Below are 17114 nucleotides of genomic sequence, written 5' to 3'. Positions count from 1 at the left end.
GGTGGCTTAGGTTTTGTTTATTATTATACATCAAGTATCATACATCAATATTTGGTACTCATCTGTTTTGAATTCTTTTTTCTACCTCCCCAGTTCTAGCAAACAATAAAATGTGTAGGTACACAAACGAGCAAGTAGAACAATTCTGGAAAGACAAAAATCAAAAGAAATTATTTCATGATATTTGTATATATCTATTCTTGATAGAACCTGTTTTGGCCTTCCAAAGACTTAACAATCAGACTTCAACATTTCTGGACAGTTAACCATAGCTTCTCATTAATTAGAGTGAACCAACCCTGTGAGCACCCTTGTTCCAAATTATTGTCTGAGAACAAAGTGCTAAGAGTATTTGATTGCAAATTGTTTTATGACACATCTGATAATAAGGATTGGTTTGGATAGGTCAAAAGTGGCATTGGAAAAAACTAATGTTCCTAAGAGATGGGCACAGCTCTGAAACAAATATAGAGTTATAAATATTTAAACTTTCAGTGTTTCTAAACAGTCTAAAAATCCTCAGAATCTATCTTTAAAGTTTAGATTAAGTGAGAGACATTGAAAAATAACAGTTTTGTCACTCTCTGAACCTCATGTTTTTGCTCCATTCTTTTACTGCTGGAGTAAATCCTCTTTGGTTACACTAAGGTACATTTGTGAAACATGGATGTTATCAAGATGAACTGATGAAAAAGATTGTAATGATTTATAGATTTCTCCCCTTCATTCTTTCTATTGAAATCAGAGTGAAGAGCATAGTTATAAATTATGATGATTTAAAGATTCTACCATCCTCCTTAAAGTCCAAGTGGACATTTTTTTCTGGAATTTTTATTGTAGGCTGAGTTTCCTTTGCACAGATACTTTCAGGAATTTTGATTCATAATTCCTTGGGGGTTGCATTTTCAGGAAATGATGTCTAGCCAGTTACCTCACTGTCTCTTTAGACAATCTGGATTTAAATTGGAAGAATTTAATTTGGTTCATAAAAGAAAATTTAGTTTCTTTTTCCTTCTCTGCATATCCTGAGAGGAACCTCTGAATGAGCAGATACAGGTTCAATGACCTTAGTTAGTCTAGAGACAATTTATAATGAATTGAATCCATGCATTAATTAGTTAGGAATTTGGGACTCATTTATTATTAACTTTGTAACTAAGCTGTTCTGTAATTAAGATAAAAAGTATTTCTTTCCATTAACCTTCAGGTATAATTTCCCTTATTTTAATGCCTATCATGGTAAGTGTCCAGCTATTTAAGGAATATTTGATACAATTTTCTCTATGGCTATGGATGAGTAGCTTATCTTGCTTCATTTGCCTTATGCAAGTGAAACATATTTTGCTCATGGAACCATATTTTTACAAATTCAGATGCAGTATTAAACTCTTATTTTTAGTCAAGTAAGATTATAATTTGGATTCCCTATATGGGTTTTACAGGCTCTTGAAGGAAACATAAAATTGGAAAGATATATGGTATATTTTTCTGCAGAGAGGGGCCATGCTCTATATCAGTTCATGAACCCCCACTTCTCCCAATTAAGAACTATCACATACCTTTCTTATAACGTATGGCATCGTTGCTTTGACTTATCAAGTACTATACTTGGCATTGTAAAACATGCCTGGTTCTTTATGGAATGTCTTCAGTCAATTGCAATTAATAGAGTGCTCTATATATTTTTCAACATTTCATTGAAATTTTATACTTAGAGTGAATTTCATGTTAAAGATGTTTCCTATATTTATAATTGAATTCATTTTTAATTACTTTGAACTTTTTGTCATTAGTCCATTATTTTTCTAAAGCTCACAGACACACATTGTAAGTAATCTGGTTTTGAGAATCCTTTGTTTATATAATAGATTTTTATAACTGTATTTTAAAAGCAGATAAAATTCTTGCAGTATACTTAAACCACTTTAAATGTTTTTAAGCTTCATATCTCATTCAGTTTTCTAAATAGAAAGATCTGTTTTGGAATAATAATAATAAAAGATATGGCATGTAACTATGATGTCTAACTTGTAAGAGAAATATTATTAATATTCTTTCCCATAATATGTTATATATTTATATATTGCAATGGAGTGGTTTCAAGCAAAATATGTGCTAAGTTCTATTGTTCATATACATTACAGAAGTATAAGGTAATTTCTTTGTAAAAGCTTATTTTAGGGCCAAGCTTCTCTGAATAATTAAAACAAGCTCATAACTGCTTTCCTACAAACTTCTTCCTTTAACCATCAATATTTCCTTCATGCTTATCTCTATTCAAAAAAAACATCAACCCATAAAAATATCTGGTCTGGCCATTTTTATCTTTTACTATATATTTATTTCCTCCTTGATTGGAAAATATAGTCTATATTCTTTGATTGCTGCATAGAAACCTTCAAATTTTTTCCTCATAGTATTCCACTTTTCTGAACATATATAAACCATTTCTTCTCAGCTATTCTATTAGTTACAACTAGACAATTTACTCTGACCTATTCAGTATTTAATGCCAAGAAATAGCCCAAGATTTGGCTGTGAAGTTAGTACAGACAGCTTGCTATTAATACTTATGCATATAATATACATGTATCCTTCATCAGATAATTTTTATAACATAACCAAATCAAGTGATAAATATTTAATTAAGGTTTACAAATATTGTTTCAAGTGAAGCATGAAAGAATGCAGTTCTCATCTCAGCTGTGTTGGATGTGGAAGGAAGAGGATCAGTGTAGGCAAAGTTCAAGGAACCTTATTTCAACAACAAAACACTTGGCCAGGAACATGGCCTAGAGATAGTGTGCTTGCCTAGCATGCACGAAGCCCTGATGTTCGATTTCTTGATATCACATACATAGAAAAGGCCAGCAATGGTGCTGTGGTTCAAGTGGTAGATCGCTAGCCTTAAGAAAGCACAAAGACAGTGCCCAGGCCACGAGTTCAAGCCTCAGGACTGGTGAAAATAAAAATAAAAAACAAAACACTAACAAACATCTGGAATGTGGCTCAATTGGTATTACATTACTTTATTAGGTACCAAGTCCTGGGTTTAATATCCAGTACAGAAGAAGAAAGGGGAGAAGGAAGGACAGATGTAAAGGAAAGGGAAAGGGAAGGGGAGGGGGAAGAAGAGGGAGAGGGGAGGGGAAAGGAAGGGAGGGGAGGGGAGGGAAGGGAAGGGAAGGGAAGGAAAGAACAGGGGGGGAAGGGGAGAAGAGGGGGGGAAAGGGGAGAAGGAAGAAGAAAAGAACTATAAAAAGAATAAAACTTTTAAAACTTTTAAAGCATATGGGTTTGTTATTAGCACCACGCTCTAACCAACTGAGCTAACTGGCCAACTGCTATATGTGTTTGTGTGAAACATGTAGCTGCATGTATTTGTCTACTTTCTCTTTAACAACTGGAAGTTAACCTATTGAGAAATTATGATGTACAATGGATAAGTTGACTTGCTGAATTTGTGAAGTTGCTCCCAGTTTGGTAATACTTGGTGCAAAGAAATGCATATGTCTCTCTTCAGAAATGTGGATATTTTACAAGTAAATATACCAACATTAAAACTGACATGGCTTATAGTGAATACCATTTATTTCTTGGAAATAAATTCATAAGTAACAAGTTGGTAATGATTTCCAGACAGCATTAATTGGTCTGCCTCTTTTACCAGACTGAAGTGCTTTAACAAAGGAAGTATATGGATTACAATACCACTTAGCTCAACTACAATTCCCCAAATCCTTCTACATCACACTCCACATTTTTTTTGCCAGTCCAGTGGCTTAAACTCAGAGCCTGAGTACCTTCCTTTGGGCTTTCTCAAGAATACAACCCTACCACTTGAGCCACAGCACTGCTTCTGGCTTTTTTTTTTTAAATGTACGTGGTACCGAGGACTCAAACCCTGGTCTTTTTTGCATGCTAGGCAAGCACTCTACAATTAGGCCAAACTCCTGTCCTCAAATGCACCACTTTTTTCTTCTATTATAATTTGTTGCAATGCTTCCTGCTTTGCTAGATTTTGCTTCATTTATCAGGGATTTGGATGGTAGAATTCCCTGTTTAGGTAAGTGAAGAAATTCTTTTTGTCCTCATAATAACAGTACAGGCTAACATAATTTCTACCAGTGGACTATGATTCAGCAGAGAGGGTTGACTCATGATAGAGAAACAAGGTTTATTTTTTGCCACAAAAGAAAAACAGTACATTTTAGTGTTAGAGCATCTTTTAGTATCATCAATAATATAACTAGCTCTTGGACAAAATTGACTTGATTTACATAAAATTGCTTTAGTATTCATTTGTGATAGATTAAAAAAATGTTTCATGATCACGTGCCATCGGGTAAAGCACTAAGAATTAATTTATTGATGATCAGATTATTCATTCTTAATAAATTATAGAGTAAACATATAAAAATCACTAATCAAATCTTTTACATAGAAACAAAGATTTAAGATTAAGAGTACCTTATTTTTAAGGATATTTGGGTACTAGTTTACTGTATTAAAAACTAGCAGTTGGGATGGGAGTTTGGCCTAGTGGTAGAGTGCTTGCCTAGCATGCACGAAGACTCCGGATCAATTCCTTGGTACCACATATATAGAAAAAAGCCAGAAGTGGTGCCAAGGCTAGAGCTCTAGCCTTGAGAAAGTCCCAAGGACAGAGCTCAGGCTCTGAGCTCAAGACCCATGACTGGCAAAAAAATAAATAAATAAAATAAAAAACACTTAACAGTAGAATAAAACATATAAGCAATCTCAAATATTTCCTTTTTAAGTATTTGAAACTTTTTGTTGCCTAACTTATTGAAAATACTGCAAAAATAATACAATGACTCAACAGATACCTACTGTATAATAACAATAATTTACAATTCATGACACTTTATTTACTATTTCCCACATCTCAAGAAAACTTTAAGGAACTTTGATTGTCTTTTCTTCATATATTTTTATTGTAAATAATAGAAGTGTTACATGATATTTGCCAGAGAGATTGTGCATTAATTCCCATACATTGATACCCTTTCACATGCGTGGGTCCCCATTTCCCTTCACCCAACCCCCACCCTCATCTGGTTTTCCCCCGTTCCCTATCCAATTTCAAATAACCAAATACAAATATATCCGATATATCAGGTAACAAAGTGAGATACTGTAACAATATGAGATAACCAACGGACAGCAAAAGAGATGAGAGATAACATAGTACATTAAGGACAACAATCACTCATTATGTGGCTTATGTTTCTATATCCTAGAGGTCCTTTCTTTCAGCGTCCTACTATATGGCCTTTTGTATCAAAGTTTTGCTCTATTGCAAATCTCTGCTAGGAGAGACCAAGGTTTTTACTGATTATGACAAATGAGGGAAACCATTGAGCCTAATAAGTTCCTTTGAGTCTGGCTTATTTCACTTAATATGATCTTTTCTAAGTCTTTCCATTTCCTAACAAATGAGGCAATGTCATTCTTTCTGACAGCAGCATAGAATTCCATTGTGTACAAACACCATATCTTGTTGAACCACTCATCAACTGAGGGACATCTAGGTTGGTTCCATATCTTTGCTATGGTAAATAGTGCTGCAATGAACATTGTTGTGCTGGTGGATTTAGTATGTCCTTCTTTCTGGATGATTGGGTAAATGCCAAGTAGTGGAATTGCTGGGTCATAGGAGATCTCTATGTTTAGTCTTTTGAGGAACTGCCATACTGCTTTCCATAGTGGTTGAACAAGTTTGCACTCCTACCAACAGTGTAGTAGTGATCCCTCGTGGCCACATCCCATCCAACATCTGTTTTTTATTAGTTGTCTTGATCCTGGCCATTCTAACTGGAATGAGGTGGAATCTTAGAGTTGTTTTGATTTGCATTTCTTTTATGACCAGAGATGTTGAGCATTTCTTCATGTGTCTATAGGCCATTTTTCTTTCTTCTTCAGAGAAGACTCTCTTTAAGTCTTTGGCCCATCTTTAATGGGATGGTTGTTACTTTGGAGGTTAGTTTTGGATTGATTCAATTTTTTGAGCTGTTGATATATTTTAGATATGAGGCCCTTGTCTGTTGTATGGTTGGTGAAGATCTTCTCCCACTCTGTAGGCTTCCTACTTAGTTTACTAGATATGTCCTTTGCCATACAAAAGCTCTGAAGTTTAATGCAGTCCCACTTATCCAGCCTTTCTCTGATTTGTTGTGATTCTTGGTCCTTATTAAGAAAGTTTCCACCTGTGCCAAGGAGGTCTAGTGTATCTCCTATTCCTTCTGTAAAGTTTTCAGAGTGTCAGCTTTTATCTCCAGATCTTTCATCCATTTCGAGTTAATTCTAGTACAGGGTGACAAAGAAGGATCCAACTTTAGTTTTCTGCATGTGCTTAACCAGTTCTGCCAGCACCACTTGTTGAAGAGGCTATCTTTCTTCTATTCTATTTTTTTGGCTTCCTTGTCAAAGATTAGGTGGTCATAGGTCTGTGGTTTAATATCTTGGTCTTCAGATCTATTCCATTGGTCTTCAGGCCTGTTCTTGTGCCAGTACCAAGCTGTTTTGATAACTATAGCTCTGTAATAGAGTCTAAAGTTTGGTATTGAAATTCCTCCATCGCTGTTCTTTCTGCTTAGAAGTGTTTTTGCTATACAGGGTCTTTTATTATTCCATATGAAATTTTGGATTGCCTCTTCTATTTCTTTAAAGAATGACATTGGGATATTGGTGGGTATTGCGTTGAATTTGTAGATAGCCCTTGGCAAGATTGTCATTTTCATGATATTGATTCTCCCAATCCAGGAGCATGGGAGGTTCTTCCATTTCCTCATTTCTGCTTTAATTTCCTTTTTCAAGGTTTTAAAGTTTTCATCAAAAAGGTCCTTTACATTCTTAGTTAAGGTAATTCCTAGGTACTTTATTTTCTTTGAGGCTATTGCGAAAGGAGTTGCTTTCCTCTCACTGTTGGCGTAGAGGAAGCCAGTTGATTTCTGAGGGTTAATTTTATACCCTGCTACCCTTCCAAAGTTTTGAATCAGCTCAAGGAGCTTGGGAGTAGAGTCTATAGGATTCTTTAAATACAGGATCATGTCATCTGCAGAGAGGGAAAGTTTTTACTTCCTCTTTCCCTATTTGGATCCCCTTTATGCTTGCTTCTTGCCTTATTGCACTGGCTAGGAATTCTAATACTATGTTAAAGAGGAGTGGAGAGAGTGGGCATCCTTGTCTCATTCCTGATTTTAGAGGGAATGGCTTTAGCTTTCCACCATTAAGTATAATATTAGCTGTGGGTTTGTCATACACAGCCTTTATTATATTGAGGAATGTTCCATGGATTCCTAGTTTCTCCAGAGCTTTTAACATAAAGGGGTGTTGGATCTTGTCAAATGCCTTTTCTGCATCTATTGAGACAATCATGTGATTTTTGTCCTTGCTCCTGTTGATGTGTTGAATTATATTGATTTGCGTATGTTGAACAAGCTTTGCCTCCCTGTGATGAAATCTGTTTGATCATAGTGTATAATTTTTTTGATGAGTTGTTGTAGACGGTTGGCCAGTATTTTGTTGAGAAGTTTTGCATCGATGTTCATCAAGGAAATAGGTCTATAGTTCTCTTTCTTTGATGAATCTCTGTCTGGTTTGGCAATGAGGGTTATACTGGCTTCATAGAATGAGTTTGGTAAAGAACCTTCATTTTCAATTTCCTTGAAGAACTTGAGGAGTATTGGTGTGAGCTCTGCTTTGAAGACCTTATAGAATTCAGCTGTGAATCCATCTGGCCCTGGGCTTTTCTTAGGTGGAAGGTCTCTTATTGCCATTTCTATTTTAGTGCTTGTATAGTGCTTGTTTAATTGGGTTAGTTCTTCTTGGTTCAGTGTGGGTATGTTAACATTGGCTAGGAATTCATCTATTTCTTCTAGATTCTCAGATTTGTTGGCGTAAAGTTTTGAAAAGTATTCGCTCAGCATACTCTGGATCTTGCTAATTTCTGTCATGATATTACCATTTTCATCTGCGATTTTGTTTATTTCGGTATGCTCCCTTCTTTTTTTGGTAAGATTTGCTAAGGGTTTTAAATTTTGTATATTCTTTCAAAGAACAAAATCCTTGTTTTGTTGATTCTTTCTATAGTTTTTTTGATTCCAATTCATTTAATTCTGCTTTGATTTTAATAATTTGCTTCCTTCTAGTGGGATTGTGGTTGGTTTGTTGCTCTTTTTCCAGGAGCTTAAGATGACACAATAAATTGTTGGTGTGCGATTTTTCCAATTTCTTATTATAGGCACTCAGAGGTATAAATTTTCCTTTGAATACTGCCTGTGCCGTGTCCCAAAGGAGCTGGTATTTTGTGTGCTCCTTTTTGTTAAATTTCATAAACTGTTGGATTTCTGTTCTGAGCTCTTTGGTGACCCATTGGTGATTCAACAATGTGTTGTTCAATCTCCATGTGTTACAGAGTTTTCATTGGTAGAGTCGTGTGTTCAGTACCAATTTGATGCCCTTGTGGTCTGAGAGAGTTCAGGGAATAATTTCAGTGTTTTTGAATCTGTCCAGGTTTGTTTGATGGCCTAAAATGTGGTCTCTTTTGGAAAATGTTCCATGTGCTGCTGAGAAAAACATATATTGTGTTGTTGTTGGGTAGAATAATCTGCAGATGTCTGTTAGATCTTGTGGGTCTATATAGTTGTTCAATTCTAAGGTTTCTCTGTTGAGTTTTTGCCTTGTTGATCTGTCCATAGGTGATAGTGGTGTGTTAAAGTCACCAACAATCAGTGTGTTTCGATCTATGTATGGTTTCAGTAAAAGTGAAGTTTCCTTGATAAAGTTCGGAGCCCTGGAATTCGGTGTGTAGATATTTAGGCTGGTTATGTCCTCCAGGAGGAAAGATCCCTTTAGTAGTATGTAGTAACCTTCTCTGTCTTTTCTCACTAATTTTAATTTGAAGTCTATTTTATCTGATATGAGAATGGCAACTCCAGCCTGTTTATGGGGGCCGTTAGCTTAATAGAGTTTATTCCAACCTCTCATTTTCAAAAGGTGTTTGTTTTTTTTGGGTAATATGTGTCTCTTGAAGACAGCAGAACAATGGATCTTGTTTTTTGATCCAACTAGATAATCTATGCCGTTTAATTGGAGAGTTAAGTCCATTGATATTCAGAGTCAGGATTGATTAATATTTATTAGCTCCTGCCATTTTTACAAGCTTTCATTAGGGCCTGTGTCTTGATAGTTTTTGTGGTATTTAGATGTTATGAGTTTTAGGTGCCATGTTTTTCTCTGTATTACATTTGTGTTGGTTTTCTATGTGTAGAACATCTTTGAGAATTTTCTGTAGTGTTGGTCTTGTTGCTATATAATGTAGAAGCTTTTCCCTGGAATGGAATGTTTTTATTGTTCCCTCAGTTATGAATGAGAGCTTAGCTGGGTACAGTATTCTTGGTTGGTAGTTACTTGACTTCAGGGCATGACATACATCCTTCCAGTCACTTCTTGCTTGAATGGTCTCTGCTGAGAAATCTGGGTTTATTCTGATTGGTTTGCCTTTATAGGTGATTGTTCTCTTCTCCCTGACTGCTTTTAGGATCCTATCTTTGGTCTCTATTGATCCAGTTCGGATTATAATGTGGCGGTGGGATGTCCTTTTCTGTTGAGGTCTGTTTGGGGTTCTAAAAGCTTCTTGTATCTGGATGGGTGTGCCCTACTGGATATTTGGGAAGTTCTCTGAAATGATTCCCTGAAGTACATTTCCAATACCATTGACCTCTTTCTCTAGATCCTCCTCAATAGCAATTAACCTTAAATTGGCCTTCCTAACTGTATTTTAGACCTCCTGTAGCGTTTTCTCATATTTCCTAGATTTGAATTGACTCATTTTCTCTTCTTTTTCTGTAACAACTAAATTATCTTCAACCCTGGAAATTCTCTCTTGTGCATTGTCTAACCTGCTATCAAAGCTATCTAGTTTTTTCTTCATCTCCCTTGCTTCTAATTGCTCATTTTTGATGCCTTGCGTCTCTTCTTTTACATCATGTATGGATTTCTTTAGCTCCTTGATTTCCATTTGAGTGGTTGGCTCAGTAGCTTTATTTTCTTTGGGCATTTGCTGGAGTTCGGTCACCTTTTTGTTTGTGGCTTCTATGAATTCATTCATTTTTCTTTGAAAAACCTTTATTATGGCCTCCTTTATGGCTTCTCCTTTTTCACTTGTCACCTTGTTTATGGTTTCCTCTTGTTTAGCTGTGGCTTCCTCCCTTATCTCTTTCTTTATATTTTCCCATTTTTCATTAATGATATTTATCAATTGCATTTGTATAGCACTTGGAAGGCTCTCTCTAGAGTTGCCACTGACTGCTCCATTGCCTGTTTATGTTGGGTGGGAGATGCTATTCCTTGATTTGACATTTTTCTTGAGTTTCTTGTTCTGCCCATTTGAGGATGGGAGCAAGATTAATGCTAAAGAAGATTATAAGTTTTCAGATATAACCATCCTAGACCTTTTTAGTTGGCTGACAATAGATATTAGCTCTTTTAATTTGGTAATATCACTTTCTCTTTCTTTTTGTACACTTACATACAAATCTAATACATCACAGATGACCAATTCATGACCAAAACAATAAGCTCCTCAATCCAATCTCTATTGTATTTAAGTCCCTCTGGACCTATAGTATAATTGAACACCTGGATACACAGCATTGCTCAACAACCATCAAATGTAGATCCATGCATTATAAGAGTTGAAGGATGAACAGAGGACCAGAGATTGAAAAATAATATGAAAGATGACAAGCGAGGTAGGAAAAGAATAATACAGGAGTGTAAGAATATTATAGTAATGAAGAAAGTGTATCGTGTAAGGATAACTGACCTAAGGTGATAGATAGGTAGAGTATTTGTGTAGAAGGTTTAGATGAACTTAGATAAAACTTATCAAAATAAGAAGAGTGATAAGAAGAATATATGGAGAAAAGAGAGAGGTTGATATAGGAGATTTCAATGATACCAATTTAAGAAAGAAAAAAAAGCAAAAAAGAAACAAAACAGCAACAAAATAAAAGTAAACAGAACACACACACACACACACACACACAAAACGAAAACAAAAGAAAAAACAATAAAAGAAAGAAAAAAGGTGGGGGGAGATTCCTCACTGTTCTGAGTTATTACCCAAGAGATACTAGGGTTGAGAACCTGGAGTTTAAAAAGCAGGTGACTGTATCAATAAGGATATCGTTTTTATTCACTCTGTACCCAGGGCTGTCACTGTGTTTCTAGGAACGACCACAGTGACAGTAGGTTTGTGGGAAAAGAGAAGAGAAAAAAAGAAAAAAAAAAGGAATGAATGATAACATTAGAAAAAAAGGTGTAGGTTAAATGGCAAAGAGAAAAATAAGAACATGTAAAAATGCAAATGAAATGGGGTAAAATAAAAAAAAGTATTCTTCAGGTTTTTTTTTTTTGTTTTTTTGTTTTTTTTTTTTTGGAGGGGGGAGAGGTTAGGAAAATTGTGTCTCCACTAAATTCGGGATCTGAACACTTCACAAAGTCTTTTTCTCTTTGATTTGGCTTTGCGGTTTTTCAGATGAGATTGCTTGTTTGGTAAAAACAAAGCCTATCCGAGGGCGGCTTTGTTTACCAGGTCTGCTGGCGGTGCAGGGGGATGGACTTCAGCAGCACTGGGACTGGATTTCTGGCTAAGGGATCTCTGGGAAATCCTTTGCCCTATAGGTTGGTGGTGCTGTCAGCAACACCTCTCAGGCTATAATTGCTTTGGCTGAGGTTGTTTCCAGCAGTCAAGATGGTGCTGCTCCCAGCTGGAGGGGGAGGGGTTCCCTACCAATGCCGTTCCACGAGCAGACGTGGAAACTTCTCGGAGCTTCTCACAAATTGCTGGATTCTCCGGTTCCGTGAAGCAGGCAGGTCAATGCACGGCCGAGTGTTGGCTCTGGGCTCGCTCGCAGGTCTGTGTGGCTCTGTCTGGAGCCGGCGGGTCTGCGCTGCTGTGGAGTGCTTTCTCTGCTCTGATTCAGAAGAGCCTTTGTGTCCCGGCCGCTCCTTGGCAGAGCTCCACATTCTCTTTTCGCGATGGTATTCTTCCTTTTTTTTCCTCTCTGCCTGAGTTCTCTGTGGTCCTAAAGCTTACTTAGGATCAATTTCTGTTAGAGGACTGTCTCCTGCACTGCCAGTACATGAATCTTGGCAGGAGCTCAGTACGTCTCACCCTGAACCACCACCATCTTCCGCCGATCCTTTATTGTCTTTTTTTGTTTTTGCCAGTCCTGGAGCTGAACTCAATGTCTGGGCCAGAGACCTGAGGCTATTTGTGCTGAAAACTAGCATTCTACCATTTAAGCCACAATGCCAGTGCCACTTCCCAATTTCTCAGACTAGATTATTGGAGATAAGGGTTTTAAGGACTTTCTTGACTAGACTGGTTTTGAACCTTGATCCTCAGATCTCAGCCTCCCGATTTGCTAGGAATAAAGGCATGAGACACAGGCATCTAGCTGAGATCTTATTAGTTTAACATTAAAACATCTTTAATATTCTTTTTTAAATTTTTTTTGGCCAGTCCTGGGGCTTGAACTCAGGGCCTGAGCACAGTCCTTGGGCTTTCCTCAAGGCTTAAGTTCTACCACTTGTGCCATAGCACTACTTCCAGCTTTTTTATGATGTGTACTGAAGAATGGAACTTGGGTCTTCGTGCATGCTAGGCAAGCACTCTACCCCTAGGTCAAACTCCCAGCCCAAAATATCTTTAAATATTCTAATATATAATTCTCACTGTTTCTTTTTTTTTTTTCTTTTTGGTGGGTCTTGGATCTGGGCCTGGGCACTGTCTCTGAGCTCTTCAGTTCAAGGGTACCGCTTTGCCTCTTGAGCCACAGCCGCACTACCAGTTTTCTAGTGATTTAATTGAAGATAAGAGTCTGATGGACTTTAGTCCCAGGGCTGGCTTTGAACCTTGATCCTCAGATCTCAGACTCCTGAGTAGCTAGGATTACAGTCATGAGCTACAGCACCAGGTCAATTCTCCCATTTTTTATGGCTTGGTTTAATACTCACAAATTTTTATGGGTTGAATTTTTTGCCATATTTAAAAAGCTATCATAGTGGCAAAGTTATTAAGATCATCTCTTTAAATTTTTCCACATGTTTAGCTCTTTTTTAAAAATTGTCATTAAAATCTGTAACTCATCTTAGGTAAAGGATTATTACTACCATAACTATATGCATTTCCAAATTCCAATTTGAAAATTATTTGAATCTATCATTCTTTTATCATAGCTCAATAGTATCATTTTTACATATAGTGTATGTTTACACAAATTGAATATATATTAGGTTTTAATGTAAAGTCAGTGTCAACTGACTGCAGTGGATTGAAATATGTTACAAAATATTATCTGATCTGATTATATCAAAACTCAGAATACAAAACTACGAAGTTCCTACATATTATAAATAAGTGGCAAAAATTTCAAAATAAATGAATGGAAATACTGTGATGTAGGCAAAATGAAATCTAAGCCTGTATATTTACTCCAAGGTATATGTTTCTTCATAGTAGTACATTGGGCTGGCAGTTATTTTCTTTCAGTAAATTAAACACTTCCACAATTTTTTTGCCTTTCATTATTTCTATCATAGTCAGCTGTTATTGTAAGAACCCTAACCACAGTGAAGCCATTTTGAATTCAGACTCCATTTTAATGATGTTTTTCTCAAAACTTACCTCACCAACAACTAGTCACCAGGTGACAAACATCAGAGCCCCAGACAGGAGAACATTATAAATGATTTTTCACTCCTTAATTGTTTAAACTTGTGCCTATAGTCAATAAGATTGTGATTTGACTAGCTTAAATGTTATTCAATCATGTAGTAACTCAGCTGGAAACCCCCAAGATCTGACTTTGTATAAAAACTCAGCTGATGTGAGGGTTGGGCTTTTTCTCAACTCAGGCCCACTGTGCCAGTGTCATTTATGAATCTAGGCTCAAACTTGCAATAAAGACTCGTGCTATTACATCAGATTGAGCTCCTTGGTGGACTTCGAGGACCCTGAATTTGGGGCACAACATTACAACAAGTCTTTTGAAGGAAAAATTTTTTCTGCTGACTATAATATCCACTATGAATTTCTATTTTATTGTTCACATTCGCTGAGATATAGCCAAGACCCTCTTTTTTTCTGAAAAAAATTGTTTCACTGCTTTCTCAGCATTCCCCAGTATATAACAATATGCCCTGTTCCCTAATTTTTTTTCTGTTTACATTATAAAAAAACTCTTTTTTACATTTAGTAGTTTAAAATTACATTGTTATCTTCATCTATCATGGAGAACTCAGAGCCTCTCAGATCAAATATGCCCTCTTTTTCCCCTCATATTAAGTAACATTATACTACCCTTTGATGGTGTGCAGTATTTAAGTTGTTCCAAATGTGTTTGGATTAGGGACATTTACCCCTAATCTTAATCCCAGATAAACACTAGTAGGAAATAAGATTATAAAGAGATGATTAGATCACGCTTGTGCAGCCCTTATAAATGGGATTAGAGACCTTCAGAAGAAAAACTGAAAGCTAGGTTCTGATGACCTACTCCTCTAAATCTAGCTACTCAGGAGGCTGAGATCTGACAGTCCTGATTTCCTGGGAGCCTGAAAGACAAATCCAAGAGATTCTTCTCTCTAATTAACATGCAAAAAGTTAGAACTAGAGATGTATTAAAATTCTAGAATGCCATTTGTGAATTAAGAAAGAAATAAAGAAAAAAAAAGGAAAAATCAAGAGTACCTGAGGAAGAGTAGAAGAGACAGAGAGAGACAGAGAAGCATTCAAATCCCATATCCCTCTTTTTATCGTGTTAGCAGAATGTAGTGATGAGAAATGTATCTAAAAACATGAAAACAAACCTTACCATCTCTTCTCTGACATCAATCATGGACTTTGCAGCTTCTAGAACTGCAATAATATGTGCCTGTTGATTCTAGTCACTCCATCTACGGTATTTTTGTTTGTGTAGTCTCAGCTAACCAAGGAAAGTATGTATTTTGTCTTCTGGTGAGATTATAATTTTTGAGAAAACAAGCTTTCAGATACTTTTTTGAAGACCTATTATGGTACTATGTCTATAATAAAATTTTCCTGATATTAATTTAAATTAGAAAAACACAATGACTCAATGAATCAAGAGAATTAGTACGAATTCCAAATCATGTTGAATAAGAACTTATAAAAGTGATTAGCATTGATATATTTACTCTTAAAATTAATGGCCAACAACTATAATAAGGTACCCTGATTTTGATGATAAGGTTTTGATCATATTAAAGTAACTTTTCATTAATATCATTTATTGCCAAAACAAAGTATTATTTCTGTGAGAGTACCCCAGAACTTTTCAGTTTATAACTAATTCCAACTATTTTAAAATTACTGTTTATCACAAAGTACTTACTGTAGTTGTGGTTATTTTCTTTGAAGTAGTTGGCTGTGTGTTAGTAGAAGGAAGCACATGAATTATGACTGTAGATGTGGCTGAGAGCTGACTAGCTTTATTCCCACCTAATTCATCAGTAACTTCAATAAGTAACTGGAAAGTCATGGGATCTTGAATCCCTGGAAACACATCATACTGGAAATCTTGCCTGGTGGCCAGAGAAGGTGGATCAACACCTTGTCTCCAAAGTGTGAATTGATTATTTGTATTTCCTGAAAGTGAAGTAATGAAACACACACACACACAAAGCTGTATTATGTAGCTATTTCTATTGCTTGACCTTTGTATTTAAAATATAAACTTTTTTTGGTCAGTCCTGCAGCTTTAACGCAGGTAAACCTGGGCACTGTCCCTGAGCTTCTTTTGCTCAAGACTAGCACTCTACCACTTGAGCCACATAGCCACTTCTATGTGGTATCGAGGAATCAAATCCAGGTCTTCATGCATGCTAGGCAAGCACTGTAATACTAGGTCACACTTCTAGCTCATATATATATATATATATATATATGTATATATATATATATATATAATGATTTCCTTCTGAAACTATACAGTATCTGACATGGGTCTTTTGAAAAACAACGCCGAATGAATTTGAATTCATAGGTCTTACCTGCTAAAATTGAATAACTCAAATGTTCAGGTAAAGAATCTCTGTCTGAGCAGTTGAGTTGAACAAAGGGACCCTTAATATTGGAAAAAATCCAAGCTTCCAAATGTGACGGGGTGCACACAGGAGGTTCATCATTTACATTCTGTAACAGAAAGGCATTGTCTTAGAATAAGTTATATATCAACATCTTGCCATATTTGGCTAGTTAATTGATTTTTTTTAATCTGAGCAGTATATTTTAATGTTACATAATCCTAAAAATAAGGGAATTCCTAAGAAGTAAAATATTGTTTTATTAATTTAATGAATTAAGTTCTAATTTTTATTTGGTAGACGTCTATTTCTATGTAAGATCAGAACAAATGTCATTTGTGAAACTATTTAATTTTAAAATTAGATTGGAAACTCAATGTAATCTCCAATTATTTCCCTTTATTCCAAAGATAAATGATATAACATACTGGATTTTAAAAGCTATCTTTAGTTGTATGGAAAGTTTAAATTCAGATTATGAATAAATACATCTGAATCATGTCACGCCTTTCATTTTTATGCATTTGTTTAGTAATTTATTTACCTTTCCTGTCAATCCATGGACTTAAACTAAGGGTCTGGACACTGTTTCTGAGCCTTTTTGCTCAAGGGTAGTACTCTACCATTTGAACCATACCTCCACTTGCAACAATTTTTTGTGGTTAATTAGAGATGAGAGTCTTATAGATTTTCAGGCCCATGCTCGCCTTGCACCATGATCCTCAGATCTCAGCCTCCTAAGTAGCTAGGATTATAGCTGTGAGCCACTAGTGACCAACTCACTCCTTTCTTCTTTTGACTAGAAATATTCACTAGCAAAATATTTTATTATGCTGCTGAAGTATTCTTCAGAAATATTTGAGTGTATGAATTTCTAGTACTTTTGCATTCACAATCATTTAATACTGAAGAAATGTGCAATCTTGTAGAGCACATGACTCACACCAGAAACCCATACTCTCAGAAGGGGAAAT

The 17114-nt window shown here is 35.9% G+C and overlaps 1 protein-coding gene across 1 annotated transcript in view; it reads right to left on the bottom strand.

Annotated features, from left to right (window-relative positions):
* LOC150063214 (cadherin-related family member 3-like) overlaps positions 1–17114 on the bottom strand; it is a 173540-nt gene that overhangs the window by 40390 nt on the left and 116036 nt on the right. Inside the window, exons 18-19 of the mRNA XM_090332223.1 lie at positions 16108–16249; positions 15450–15703 (exon numbers count right to left, since the gene is read on the bottom strand). Coding sequence (XP_090188349.1) covers positions 15450–15703; positions 16108–16249 — 396 coding nt within the window. The remainder of the gene's footprint in view (positions 1–15449; positions 15704–16107; positions 16250–17114) is intronic.

Source organism: Megascapheus bottae, chromosome 5 (assembly GCF_031878675.1).
Source record: "Megascapheus bottae isolate mThoBot1 chromosome 5, mThoBot2.hap1, whole genome shotgun sequence".
Classification (NCBI taxonomy): Eukaryota; Metazoa; Chordata; class Mammalia; order Rodentia; family Geomyidae; genus Megascapheus; species Megascapheus bottae.
Note: the sequence above shows the minus strand (reverse complement) of the source record. Positions and strands in the feature narration are given on the sequence as shown.